The 14608-nt window shown below is 36.9% G+C and overlaps 1 protein-coding gene across 1 annotated transcript in view; it reads left to right on the top strand.

The window, feature by feature from the left end:
- Positions 1-14608, top strand: part of FMN1 (formin 1) — an 89242-nt gene that overhangs the window by 52814 nt on the left and 21820 nt on the right. Inside the window, exon 13 of the mRNA XM_081345392.1 lies at positions 12588-12680. Within this exon, the coding sequence (XP_081201518.1) occupies positions 12588-12680 (93 nt within the window). The remainder of the gene's footprint in view (positions 1-12587; positions 12681-14608) is intronic.

The raw sequence follows: 14608 nt of genomic DNA, 5'->3' as shown, positions 1-14608 counted from the left end.
ATATTACAGATGTTAGCCATGCTGGAACTATCAGTTTGTTCAACCATAAATTTAAATTACTTTTGCTAATATTTAAGAGATTTACCGTCACATTAATTTACAGCTTCAAAATTTTAGACATTCTAAAACTTGGAAACTATCCTTAATTGTAGTTGGAAATATTCAAATACATTTTAATGTATTGATCTTTCTAATACAAAGATAGTTTCCCTCATAAAAAAAACCCAAAAACTTTAAAAGATGTGATTTCTTTTTATTTCAATAGAAACAGTTACTTTACCTAACATGTTTTTCCCATCAGATATGCATGCACAGAATTTATGACAGCCCTTGGTTGAAATCAAGTTTCAATTGTATTCAAAATGTTAACAGTATAGCTTTTACATAAATGAGAATTAAGTAAAGTAAAAGCTAAAATTCAAATGAACTCTTCCCACCAATTTTTAGATACCATAGAATTACAAGTTCAAACAGAAATGGGACTACTGACAATTTCACCCCTTTGAAGAGATATAGCAAAGCTTTTTTAAAGGATTATACTTCAGTTAAAAAATTTTAAATATTCAATCTGAGTTTGTGTCAATGCAACCATATGTTGTTGTTAGTTGCGAAGTCGTGTCCGACCCATCGCGACCCTATGGACAATGTTCCTCCAGGCCTTCCTGTCCTCTACCATCTTCTGGAGTCCATCTAGGCTCACGCCTACTGCTTCAGTGACTCCATCCAGCCACCTCATTCTCTGTCGTCCCCTTCTTCTCTTGCCCTCAATCTTTCCCAGCATTAGGCTCTTCTCCAGTGAGTCCTTCCTTCTCATTAGGTGGCCAAAGTATTTGAGTTTTAGCTTCAGGATCTGGCCTTCTAAAGAGCAGTCAGGGTTGATCTCCTCTAGGACTGACCGGTTTGATCGCCTTGCAGTCCAAGGAACTCGCAGGAGTCTTCTCCAGCACCATAGTTCAAAGGCTTCAATTCTTTGGCGCTCAGCCTTTCTTATGGTCCAGCTTTCACTGCCATACATTGCAACTGGGAAGACCATAGCCTTGACTATACGCACTTTTGTTGACAGGGTAATGTCTCTGCTTTTTAGTGTACTGTCTAGATTTGCCATGGCTTTCCTCCCAAGGAGCAAGCGTCTTTTAATTTCTTGGCTACAGTCCCCATCTGCCGTGATCTTGGAGCCCAGGAAAATAAAATCTGTCACTACCTCCATTTCTTCCCCATCTATTTGCCAGGAATTGAGAGGGCCAGATGCCATGATCTTGGTTTTCTTAATGTTTAGTTTCAACCCAACGTTTGCACTCTCCTTCTTCACCCGCAACAAGAGGCTCTTTAGTTCTTCTTCACTTTCTGCCATTAGAGTGGTATCATCTGCGTATCTTAGGTTCTTGATGTTTCTTCCGGCAATCTTAATTCCAACTTTTGATTCATCTAGCCCTGCCTTTCTCATGATGTGCTCTGCATATAAGTTAAATAGGCAGGGCGACAGTATACAGCCTTGCCGGACTCCTTTCCCAATTTTGAACCAATCAGTGGTTCCGTGTCCAGTTCTCACTGTTGCTTCTTGGCCCACATATAGATTTCTCAAGAGACAAATAAGATGGTCTGGTATGCCCATCTCTTTAAGGACTTGCCACAGTTTGTTATGATCCACACAATCAAAGGCTTTAGCATAGTCAATGAAGCAGAAGTAGATGTTTTTCTGGAACTCTCTAGCTTTCTCCATGATCCAGCGTATGTTAGCAATTTGATCTCTAGTTCCTCTGCCTCTTCGAAATCCTGCCTGTACTTCTGGTAGTTCTCGATCCACATACTGCTGGAGTCTAGCTTGTAGAATTTTAAGCATAACTTTACTAGCATGAGAAATGAGTGCAATGGTGCGATAGTTTGAACATTCTTTGGCACTGCCTTTCTTTGGAATTGGAATGTAAACTGATCTTTTCCAATCCTGTGGCCACTGTTGAGTTTTCCAAATTTGTTGGCAAATTGAGTGTAGCACTTTTACTGCATCGTCTTTTAAGATTTTGAATAGCTCAGCTGGAATACTGTCACCTCCACTAGCTTTCTTGTTGCTCAGCTTTTCTAAGGCCCACTTCACTTCACATTCTAGGATGTCTGGCTCGAGGTCAGTGACCACCTCATTGTGATTATCAGGGACGTTAAGCTCATTCTTGTATAGTTCTTCTGTGTAATTTTGCCACCTCTTCTTAATCTCTTCTGCCTCTGTTAGGTCCCTGCCATTTTGGTCCTTTATCATGCCCATTTTTGCATGAAACGTTCCTTTCATCTCCCAATTTTCTTGAAAAGATCTCTGGTCCTCCCTATTCTATTGTTTTCTTCTATTTCTTTGCATTGTTCATTTAAGAAGGCATTCTTATCTCTTCTAGCTATTCTCTGGAATTCTGCATTCAATTGGGCGTATCTTTCTTTTTCTCCCTTGCCTTTCGCTTCCCTCCTTTCCTCCGCTATTTGCAAAGCTTCCTCAGACAGCCATTTTGCTTTCTTGCATTTCTTTTTCTTTGGGATGGTTTTGGTTGCTACCTCTTGTACAATGTTGCGAACCTCTGTCCATAGTTCTTCAGGCACCCTGTCTATCAGATCTAATTCCTTAAATCTATTTGTCACCTCTACTGTATATTCACCAGGGATATGATTTAATTCATACCTGACTGGCCTAGCGCTTTTCCCTACTTTCTTTAATTTAAGCCTAAACTTTGCAACAAGAAGTTCATGGTCTGAGCCACAGTCAGCTCCTGGTCTTGTTTTTACTGACTGTATAGAGCTTCTCCATCTTTGGCTGCAGAGCATATATCTGATTTCTGTGTTGACCGTCTGGTGATGTCCATGTGTAGAGCCGTCTCTTGGGTTGTTGGAAAAGAGTGTTTGCTATGACCATCGTATTCTCTTGACAAAATTCTATCAGCCTGTGCCCTGCTTCATTTTGTACTCCAAGGCCAAACTTGCCTGTTATTCCAGTTATCTTTTGGCTTCCTACTTTAGCATTCCAATCCCCCATGATGATAAGGACATCATTTTTTGGTGTTAGTTCTATAAGGTGCTGTAGGGCTTCATAGAACCGGTCAATTTCATCCTCTTCAGCACCGGTGGTTGGGGCATAGACTTGGACTACTGTGATATTGAATGGAACCATATATATTTCACTTATTGGAATGTAAGCAACACTCTGCTTTATAAATTAGTCTATAGGTTGTTTTTCCAAAGTGGATTTTGGTTGTTCTTGTCGCACATTGACACAAAGTGTGCCAAAACTGAGTGGTACTGTCCTTATCATTACCACTAGCTTAGCAATATCCTTTCCCTATCTTACAAAAGAAAATTATGCAGAAGTCATCAATTGACTAAAGCCAGGATAGGTGTTGGGAGTTCATTAACTGTAATCATATCTGATGACTTGAAATTGAAGAGAATAAAATGGTAAGGAAACATGAATTAACAAATTAAATGAAAGAACAATAGGTAATTTAAAGGTCTGTGAATCCAGAAAAGAAAAGTTATAATGAAGATGGTCTGATCCTAAGGAACTGAAGATTACATTCAGGGAAGTGAAGATGTAGATTTCATTCTAGCACTAGCAATTAGACTTATATACCACTTCATAGTGCTTTATAGCCTTTTCTAAGTGGCTTACAGAGTCAGCATATTGCCCCCATAATCTGGGTTTTCATTTTGCCAAACCTGGAAGGATGGAAGGCTGAGTTAACCTTGAGCTGGTCAGGGTCGAACTGACAATGCACAGAGTTAGCCTGCAATACTGCATTCTAACCACTACACCACCAGGGCTGTCTGACTGAAGAAGGGCTACAAGTTATATTAGGAAGTGTGAATTGATTTCATCTAGGTTGTGGATGTGTATGAAAATAAAAATCCATAAATTTGTGATAATTTTACATTATATTCCACTGAATCAGGTCTAACTCTGAATTGTTCCAAATACATGAGATACACAGGAAAGAATTTCACTCATGTGACATGAGTAAGTGTGAAAGAGATGAAGAGAGCAGAAAATTCATTTTTAGATCATGGTCTAAGGATGAAAACAGAAGTATCTGTTTAGGAAATATAAGTAAAGTAAAATAAAGTAGTATAGTATCGTATAGCATCATATCGTATAGTACAGTACAGTACAGTACAGTACAGTACAGTACAGTACAGTATAGTATAGTATAGTATAGTATAGTATATTTCCTAAACCATATAAGACAAGGTTCAATGAATGTAAATGTAAATGTTTAATGTTTATTACAAAAAAACAAAATGGTAAGGAGAAGTGCTAAATGCCATTTCTTAGTAGTGTCAAGAGCAGATCTTGGATAGGAATGGACAATAAGTAAGAAAAATTAGGAAAAAATGCTTGCAGAAAGAGAAGGAATGAGTTCCTGTATGAAAACAATATTAGAAGATATATTATTCACCAACAGGATGGAAGGAAAGTAGACACAAAGTAAGAGGAAAGAGATATCTAGTATAGAAATGCTATAATTCTTAATGATATGAAAAATGCTGAAAAGGAAGTCATAAAACCTGTGGGAATATTTTAAAAAATGATGAGGCTGCATATAGTGTAACTCAGACATGTCAAACTCGCGAAGTCACGTGACGTCGCAAGACATATCGGGACTGTTTTGCCATTGCCGGCAATGGGGAGAGCGCGGCTTCCGGATGACACGTCCGGCCTGTGGGCCGGCAGTTTGACACCCCTGGTGTAACTGGATAAATATTAAAATATGGATTTGTTTGTTTTATGCTGTGACATGTGTCAAAATTCGTCTGTTATTCTGCCTTGACTGACAGACAATAAATCTTGAACTATTTTTGCATCCTTTCAGGGATTGGAAAGGTTGTACCATTTCTCTCCGTTAGTTTTCTCTTCTCAAGGCAAAACATTTACAAAAACCTTCTCTCTTCTTGGAATTTACTCTCCTGACCATCCTTATTGCCCTTCTTTGGTCCTGTTCAAAAGGAAGACTAGGCTTGGACAAAGGCAATTCACAGAATGGCTCAAGGAGACCCTCTCCTAAGCCTGTTTCTAATGTTACTATTAGTGGAAAAATACAGATGGGAAAAGTAATAGTGAACTAAGGAAAAATGGAATAAGCCCAAGACAATGATGAAAACATCACCTCCAATAATACGCACTGTTCCAAGGCTAGTACATGAGTAAGAATTTTTCCAGTTAATGGAAGGCCTAATATGAATTAGTTAAGTGAAGAGCTTAGAATGATTACATTTTTCATTTCTCCCTTTTCAAATGCTTGGCCACATTTGCTAAATCCAAACAATAGTTTTAAAGCCAAAATACTGTCCAGTGTTTTGGATGAGTTGCTAAATATTTAACTGTGTGAAAAGTTCTTACTTTGTTTATTTTATTTATTTTTACTTTGATTTATTTTCTGAAGCTTCACAGTGTAATAACACAAGGTTGATATTAAAAAGCTTAATGTCAAGGGTAGCATGTCCCTCTACAAGAACATTATTTTAAAAAAACCCTTCACCTTGAGTATAGTATCTATAGAATGAAAGCAATAATTACATAATTCAGAGAGTTACCCTAGATTTTCTGAGATTTATCTAGCTTTATGTTTCTAAAAGTTAAGTCTGCAAGATGGGTGGGGAGGAGGAGAGACATAAAGAGAGAGAGAGAGAAAGAAAGAGAGAGAGAGAGAGAGAGAGAGAGAGAATATAACCTTACATTAGTTAAACTATAGCCCTTGGTTCTCAGGCTCATTTCATCCTCATTTGAAAATCACACTGTAAATGATCAATTGAAAAAATAGCAAACTGTTCCTTACCTCTTCAAATGTAGGTGTGTGTGCGGGGGGGGGGGGAAGAAGAAGCAAGTGTTTCTCAACCTCATCAGCTTTAAGATGTGTAGACTTCAACTCTCAGAATTCTCCAGTTTGCATGGCTAGCTGGGGAATTCTGGGAGTTGAAGTGCACTCATTTTAAACGTGTTAAGGTTGAGAAATACTAGAAAGGGCTATCAGGAAAAAAGAGGCATTTAAAAAGGAGGAAAAGAGATTGAACTCTTACCTATTTTGGCTCTGGTTCCATCTGCCACTTGCTTCAACCAATTTTTGGTTCTGCTCGTCTGCCACATCATTCCAGATTATTTGTAAGTAAATATGCTGTACCTCTGCTAAATCAATATTGAATAAAAGAAGTAAGAGGAGACCTCCAGTACTTAATGGTTCCATATTTTGTTGTTGTCTTGTTTCGGTGCCTCAACTTTCTCAAGGCCAGAGTCAGCTAAGAGCTGCAAGACATGAGCCTATGTGCTCTGCTGGTGAATCCTGCAATCAGGTAATAAAAAAAAAATCAGGACCTTTTTGTGATTCTTTATTCCCCAGCTCCCCCACCCGCATCCCAACAAAATATCTTGCATTTAGACAGGCCAAGTCTCAACATTGGTGCACAGTCAAGTATGGATATAAATGGAAGCTACTTTCGTATAATTAGATACCCAAGAACTTGGGTAGGCTGTTGGGATCGATTCATTCCATTAGCTGTCTTCGGGATCATTGCCCAAATTAAAATGTAGTTTCTAGCCAAAACATTATTAGAGATGCCTTGGTTAATATCATATATGTACCTCTCTTCTAGGAGAACAAGGTGTTTCCTTGTTTAAAAGACAAAGTAGGGAGAGGAAGGGGCACTTTGTATCCCTTAAAAAGGGTTTTAAAAAGAGTTTATTCAATCAGTTATCACAATGTGTTTCCTTAAAAAAAATTTCCTTGTGCTCTTACCTTAAAATGAGATTTTAAATTCTAAAGCGTTCTTTGAGATGGCATGGGTTTCAAATGAAATACAAGAACCTTTAGGAGCCCTGAATAATGACTTACCTGCTGAGTTCTAAGCAGACATCAGGAGACACAGACAGAGAATGGCTGCTTGTAGGCTGCTTCACTGGAACATAACTCATGGGGGATTGTATCAGTGACAGTTTCAAGGGTCTATGCTGTTAGTTGGCTTAGTTGGGATGATTCCTGTAAGTGCTACTGGTAGGTCCTAGTATTTGTTCAACAATTCATCCTTATCAACACTGAACTATTTCTAGTTTTACATTTCGTTTTAAAATGATGCTTAAAAATACCAGCTCCTCTCTGATTGACAGCACAGTGCTCCTTACGTGAAGGGTTGCTTACATGTAATGGAGCTCTGGACAGATTTACAGGGGGTCTGTGGAGCTTTAAAAGATTATTGGTCACAGACATTAAGGAAAGAAATTGCACTGTGCAATTATTTTACTTGGGGGATTTTTTTAAAAAAAAAGATGGGTGCAATAATGCATTAAAACTGGGAGTGGCAATATGCTAATTAAGCTACATTTTCATATTGTACTAGTGAATTCTAGTCATTGCCATGGAAACCATAATGCATATCTAGCAGTACATGCATTGTGACATTTTAAATAACGTTTCTTGCTATATTCCACTGTCATTTTGGATAGGAGGTATTTTTCATGCTAATTTTAGATATGAAGCAGTATGGAAACACAGTATATAGCCAGATAACATACTTTAAAATGTAACAGCAAATGATTAAGTAAAGAAGCTTCTAATGATGCTAACATTCATTTTTAAATTTCATATAGCTCATAATGTATATGTAATATTTAGTTTTTATACATAAAACCCACTCTTCTTTTTAGAAGGGTCCCAGAGCAGATCTTGATTAAGCAGAATCTTGGTTAACAGGTTTTATTTCAAACAGGTAATTCAGAGCTTTTTTTTTTAAAAAAAATTAACAGATAATATGAGATGCATAGATAAGACCAAACCAAAGTCAGTTGCCATTTTCCGAAATATGTTGTATCAACTTCTTTTAATCTGGTTGAATGGAAATGCAGGATAGTCAATTTAATACAGTTATTGAATTCTGCAGTCCATAAATAGATGAATCACTTCAATTTTTAGCCAATTGCCCTCCTCAAGATCTGAACTGAACTGATTTAGTCTCTGATTTTATATCTTTCATTTCCTGTGGGAAAGGAGGTATTTAAATGAATCGTCCTCACTTATCCCCTAGCAGAAATGTTGAGAGACAGGTTAAGCTCAGGAAAAATAACTGGTCCAAGTTTACCTGGGTGTCTACAGTTCTATGCCAGCACAAAAATCAATATATTATGCTGGCTGCTTTATATTGGCCCATGCCCTATGGGATGAGTTTTAAGCAAGATTAAAATTGGCAGACAATATCATTTTTTGCATCGTGTACTAATATTTTTATGAAGAGTAAACAATAACAACCAACCACAGGATGGCAAGCATTTCAACTTCCTATTTTTGTACTTTTGCTCCATTGTTAGCTGTCCAGCATTCCTTGCTGCTTTCCTTTGGCTCTAGTAATTACACATGGCTTGTTCCAGGGTTTTTTGAATCTTTCCAGAGATGTGTTGCATCTCCCAGTTGGATTGTTAATCCTCATTTCTGTCCTTAGCTGTCATTCCTTAGCTATCATTCCAGTGTGGTCACAGCATGAGATATGACTGTTTACAATTGTATATTTTATTATCCAGAGAGAGAAGACTGGCAGAAGCATGAAGAGTCATTAGCTCTGTTTTTTCCAGAGCTCTCTAAGAGTTAGCTGAGGAAGTAACTTTGTGTCTGCCTTAAGATTTTTTTTAAAGAATCCAGTCTCCTTTAGAAACCATCCTTATCTACTGTTTAAACAAAACAGCAACCCCTCCATAAAACTGACTTGAACAAGCACCAGCATGCTTCTTTACACTGAACATGTGTACTGTATATTTTGTATCTTTGCCGTCTGTCTCCCAACAGAAATTTGAGCTGGACAGGTGAGACTGGGCCATGCTTCTATGCCTGCTACTTTTCAAACTTCCTAGGCCCCTTGCTTACAAGGATTCCCTGATATAAATATCCACCACATCTAAGTTCTACTTTATTTGTTGGTGTCTCTTATGATCTTAACATGTTTTGGGTTAACTGGCAATAAACCCTGAGCCTTTGGGTGGTATAGAGAGAATGGAATAAATAATGGAATAAATACCATTAATTTTTGTTTAGCTTCTTTATTTGCAGATTTATGTCCTGCCTTTCCATTAATTTACTGGTTCAAGTGGGAGTTCCATGTTTTGCTTAGGAGGAATGTCCTTTTATTTGTCTTCATGTCCTCTGTCCAGCAGGCATAACCTTAAACTTAGACATTGTTGGCTTTTCGACAACTGATCATTGTTATTGTTGTTCTTTGGACTATTTTAACAGTAGTAATCGTTGAAACTGGTCATCTTCTTTCTTTCTCTCATCTGCTGTCTAGATTTACATTATTTTATTTCCTAAATCCAGCAGTCGGCTTCAATCCAATCCCTTCAAATCTGTGATCACTATATAAATCCAGTGCTTTTTTTTGTAAAAGAAAAAGGTGCCGGAACTCACACATGTCATACAACCCACCTTGCCTACCCTACAAGGTTCCATCCAAAAAAGGTGCCGGAACTCCGTTCTGAGCGTTCTATGAGAAAAAAAGCCATGTATAAATCACATGACTCATACATTCATTGCTATGGTGAAATTTGAAAAGCTTGACATCATCAATTCTATGTTATTACTATCATATATTCTTGAAAATAAATATTTGTTCTAAAAATAAAAAAAACCAATATGGTACTGGAAAAAGTAATTTCATATACCTGTAGGTGTAAGAGCATTTTTCTCACCGATGCCAAGAAACTGTCTTCCTTTCCACCATTTGTCCTTCCTTCCAATTATCCATATCCTCCTTTGTCTGTTCAAATATCTGGTAGCCCTAGCTGTGCTAGATTTAGAGACAATCATTCTTTATTTTCCAGCAATATCAGTGCCAGAAAAACAAAATAAAACATTGGTTCACTGGGAGAGCACAGAAAATCAAAACTACATTTGCGGAGAGTAAGGAAGTTCATAAACTCAAATTTTGAAAAATAACAGTTATATTTCACATTCGTGCTTCCATCCCAAATTTAAGCATAATTTTCTCTGGGCAAGTTCTAATTATAGGTTTAACTTTCCAGTGTACATTTCAATTATAATATGTATATGAAATAATGCTTTTCTTTCACATAATAACAGAGGATCAGAAATAAAAGAACAATTGCATGGGTGAGCTACTTTTTTGGCGGATGGTATTTTCCTCCAATGCCAGTTATGATGTCCAGGCCTATTTTATTCCTTTGCAAAAAGACTCTGGAACTTTTCTCTAACACTAATTCAGAAACGTTGATGAATTATGCTGCCAAATGGCCTAGAGAGAAGATTCAAGACAGCAGAGCTATTGCTTGATCCAGAATGTAATGCTTGATCCCTTGCTGTCCTGTTGTGCAGCATTTGGCATACATATCATCTGTTAATATTACATGTCACATAAATTTTCAATAGCCAACATTTAAAAATATTAATTATATTTTTGGGGGATCATAGATGTTTTAGCTGATATTATTGGATTTTTTTAAAATTTTGTAACCAAACAAGGGGTGAACATATCTAACAGTCTATATATTTAATGAACTAATACATTAAAACAATGCCAGATTCTTCATCTCACATACATTGAAATCAGTGTTATGTGCTTCTGAATTAATGTGACTAGATGTAGGCTGTGTGTGATATTTAAAAAAACTGTAGAAGAGAAGAAATTTGATCAGGAATAAAAAAACATTTCATTTAGTTGTAGAATTGAATGTTGCACTGTACATTTCTGCCTTCTGAATTAAGATAGGTAAAAACATTTCCCTTTTAATTCAGAGAGTATTGGATTATCAATGAAGAAATTTATTTTTTCCCCTCATTCTTTCAGTATACTACATAGCTTGTATATGCAGTGGACACATAATGAAGTCATTAGAAATGTCAGTTTCTTTATATTGTTGATCACCTGATTCATAATACCAATGAGGACTTTAACATGTATCAAGATTATGTAGATACAGAAGCAGTCTAGCTTTGATGTGATTCTTTCCCATCCGAAGTGGTGGAACACTAGTGGCTTCCTGAGTCCTAGCCTGGCGAATGCCCAGCCCAGTGTTTATAGTAGTGGCACTGCAGTGTGTGAGAAATTGGGCCAGGTCCCCTAGCAATAAGTGATGGCACAGAAAGTAAAATTGATAAAAAGAAGGTGCCTTTATGTCCCAATACCTGCTCTCAGTTTACAGCACTGATGGGTCAAGTAACCCACCAAAATAAAATTAAAAGTGCTGAGAAGCTCAGTCTTTCTTTCAGAATATATGTCTAGTGCATTCTCTGTAACTTGGAATTTGTTGGAGAAGTAAAAATCTTTCTGGTTGCATGAGACCCGGATAGCAACCAACATGATTAATGGCAGTCTGTTATAATTTTTTTAGCAATTCTTACCTTATCTAATTATTTCCACATTATGCAGTCATTGCTTATAACCACTAGAAAGAGAACATAGAATTGTGTTTTTAAAATGTATCATGAAAATATGGGATGAACATCCCCACAGAGGACATCGGATATCTTAATCCATAAAACTGTGCATATCCTGTGCTTTTCTCAAAACACTTCAGAGCTGTACTATTCCCTTACATAATTATAGATATTAATGTACATGGAGAATTGCTCACTGAAAATCATATGTACAAATAAAAAATATACAGTATTAAGTTACTCAGATATAAAGGTGTTAATCAAGCTGTTACTATTCTGTGTTCTTTCTCATGTTACTAGCTATAAAGCCAACAGCAACTGTTTGATATTAATCTTTAGATACATTTCACATACTTTAGAGCTAATTGGATTAATTGGATTACACAGATCATCCTAAAAACAACCCAAGTATAGTCCCACTGCTATTCATTGTATGAATATGTAATGAAAATGTTTACATTTTTATGTGTAAAAAAGAATTATAAATAACTTGTTTCGGTTTCTTATTCAATTAAACTTATAAAAACCTTTTAAAAAACTATATACAATTTTATAATATAAGGATCAATGAAAGGAACTACTGAAGTTATTTACTCAGAAGTAAGCACTACTGAGTTGATAAAGTACTTACATGTAGGCTGGATTGCAGCCAGGCTTTTGATAATCAGTGAAAAAAATATAATTTTACTTCTTGAATTCATCAGAATACTTTCCTTTTATTGTTCAAATCATTTGTACTAACTTCCTAAACTGCTGCCTGAAACTTGTTGGCACTTTGCAAAATTTGGTGGATGCCTTATTTTCTCTTACGGCGATGCCAGTGAATGTGAGTAGAGAACACTCATTTGGGAATAGTCCATAACTAGAAAGCTCTGTTTCATGGAACGAAGCCCATCCGTGGTAGAAAAGCTCAACAATGCAAGACTGTTGCTATGTACGAGAGTATTTTTCATAAAGATACTTTAAGTCATTTTATTACAAATTCACTCCTTAATGGATCGCCTAAATGACTGGCATTTGAGCCAGTTCTTTTTCTTACTTTAGAAATTATTTTCATAAAATATGTTAACAGTTCTGGTGGGTATTTATTTCTACTAGTTGGATAGAAACTATTTGTTGCTTGAAAATATTTGGCTATTATTCTTTCTTAGAGGTTTTGTGTTTTGTTGTTTAACACTGAGTTTATTCTTGTAGGTTGTGAAAAACAAATGAAAGTTGTTTTCAGAGAATCATCTGAAGAACACCTTCAGCCCTTTAAGGATAAGTTTGAAGAATTTTTCTCTAAAGGTACATTCTTTCCGATCTGTTTGTTTAAGCACATTCCAGTTCTTGATATAATTCAATGCAAGTCTGCTCTTAATTATTGGTTGAGATTTATGCAGACTGCGGTTCACATTTCTTTATAAAGGTGAAAAAAAAAAATTCAGCTGGTATCAGAAGTTATATCACTTAACTTAGCTTATCTTCACATGGTGATGGGGCATTCTAAACATAATTCTTCAACTTTAGTAAATTTACAGTAGATTCCATATCCTTTTTACCATTCCCTGTCTTCAAATCCTTTGTGATATAGGGTTTATATTTTCTCTTCTGGGAACCATTCTACTTTCACTTTTGTTTCTTTCACTTTTTGAGTGGGTCTATTGTCACTGCATCATAGCCTTAGATAATGATTTACTTTATATGCTAGTGACAACATAACAGTATTAATATATTGAAACAGTAATTTATTGATGGGTATCATAGTATTCTTTATATTCTTAGATAATGCTAAATATATTTACACAGTAGGTCTCACTGCCTTCACTAAGATTTACAGTATCTCTAAAATAATGTACAATACAATTGTAACCCAGCAACTATACCACTATACCAACACAGACTTTATTTCTCTACTAATGTTTCTTTACTTAACATTAAGAAAACTAAGATCATGGCATCCGGCCCTCTCAATTCCTGGCAAATAGATGGGGAAGAAATGGAGGTAGTGACAGATTTTATTTTCCTGGGCTCCAAGATCACCGCAGATGGGGACTGTAGCCAAGAATTTAAAAGACGCTTGCTCCTGGGGAGGAAAGCCATGGCAAATCTAGATAGCACACTAAAAAGCAGAGATATCACCCTGTCAACAAAAGTGTGTATAGTCAAGGCTATGGTCTTCCCAGTTGCAATGTATGGCAGTAAAAGTTGGACCATAAGAAAGGCTGAGCGCCAAAGAATTGAGGCCTTTGAACTGTGGTGCTGGAGAAGACTCCTGCGAGTCCCTTGGACTGCAAGGCGGTCAAACCGGTCAGTCCTAGAGGAGATCAACCCTGACTGCTCTTTAGAAGGCCAGATCCTGAAGCTAAAACTCAAATACTTTGGCCACCTAATGAGAAGGAAGAAGTCATTGGAGAAGAGCCTAATGCTGGGAAAGATTGAGGGCAACAGAAGAAGGGGACAACAGAGAGTGAGGTGGCTGGATGGAGTCACTGAAGCAGTGGGCATGAGCTTAAATGGATTCCAGAAGATGGTAGAGGACAGGAAGGCCTGGAGGAACATTGTCCATAGGGTCGCGATGGGTCAGACACGACTTTGCAGCTAACAACAATATTTCTTTAAAAAAAAGTGTAATACATGAATTAAGCAACCCTAAACCCTAACCCTCATAAAATCAGCAGGGTTCCAGCAATAATAGGTTTCTCACTGCAGAGGGGATCTGTTGATCAACCTAGGGGAAAATCTAGAAGCCACTTGTGTTGGCAGGAGAAAATGTCTGTTGTTTTTTTTTTCCTTTTCACATGAATTGTCCTTTCAAATAGAATATGGGACCCATATTAGGCCATATTTTCATTGCTTTTTTATTTTTCCCAGAAAGATTCTTCTGCATGCTTCATAACCCCTTATTTGGTCTTTGGAGGAAGTCCCAATTTTTGTTTATTTCTGTCCTCAAAGTTCATTTCTGCTGCTTATCATTCCACTGAATGGATAGGCATAACTACCTTAACCTGTATCTAAAGCTTGATCTCTATATAACCATCTGTCTTTCTCTTACTTCTGGTGTGTGTGTGTGTGTGTGTGTGTGTGTGTGTGTGTGTGTGTGAGAGAGAGAGAGAGAGAGAGAGAGAGAGAGAGAGAGAGAGAGAGAGAGAGAGAGAGAGAGAGAGAGAGAGAGAGAGAGAGAGAGAGAGAAGTAGAGAGAGAGAGCACATTTCATTTTTTAAAAAATGTTTGGT

Source organism: Vipera berus (assembly GCF_964194415.1).
Source record: "Vipera berus genome assembly, chromosome: 1".
Taxonomy (NCBI): Eukaryota; Metazoa; Chordata; class Lepidosauria; order Squamata; family Viperidae; genus Vipera; species Vipera berus.
Note: the sequence above shows the minus strand (reverse complement) of the source record. Positions and strands in the feature narration are given on the sequence as shown.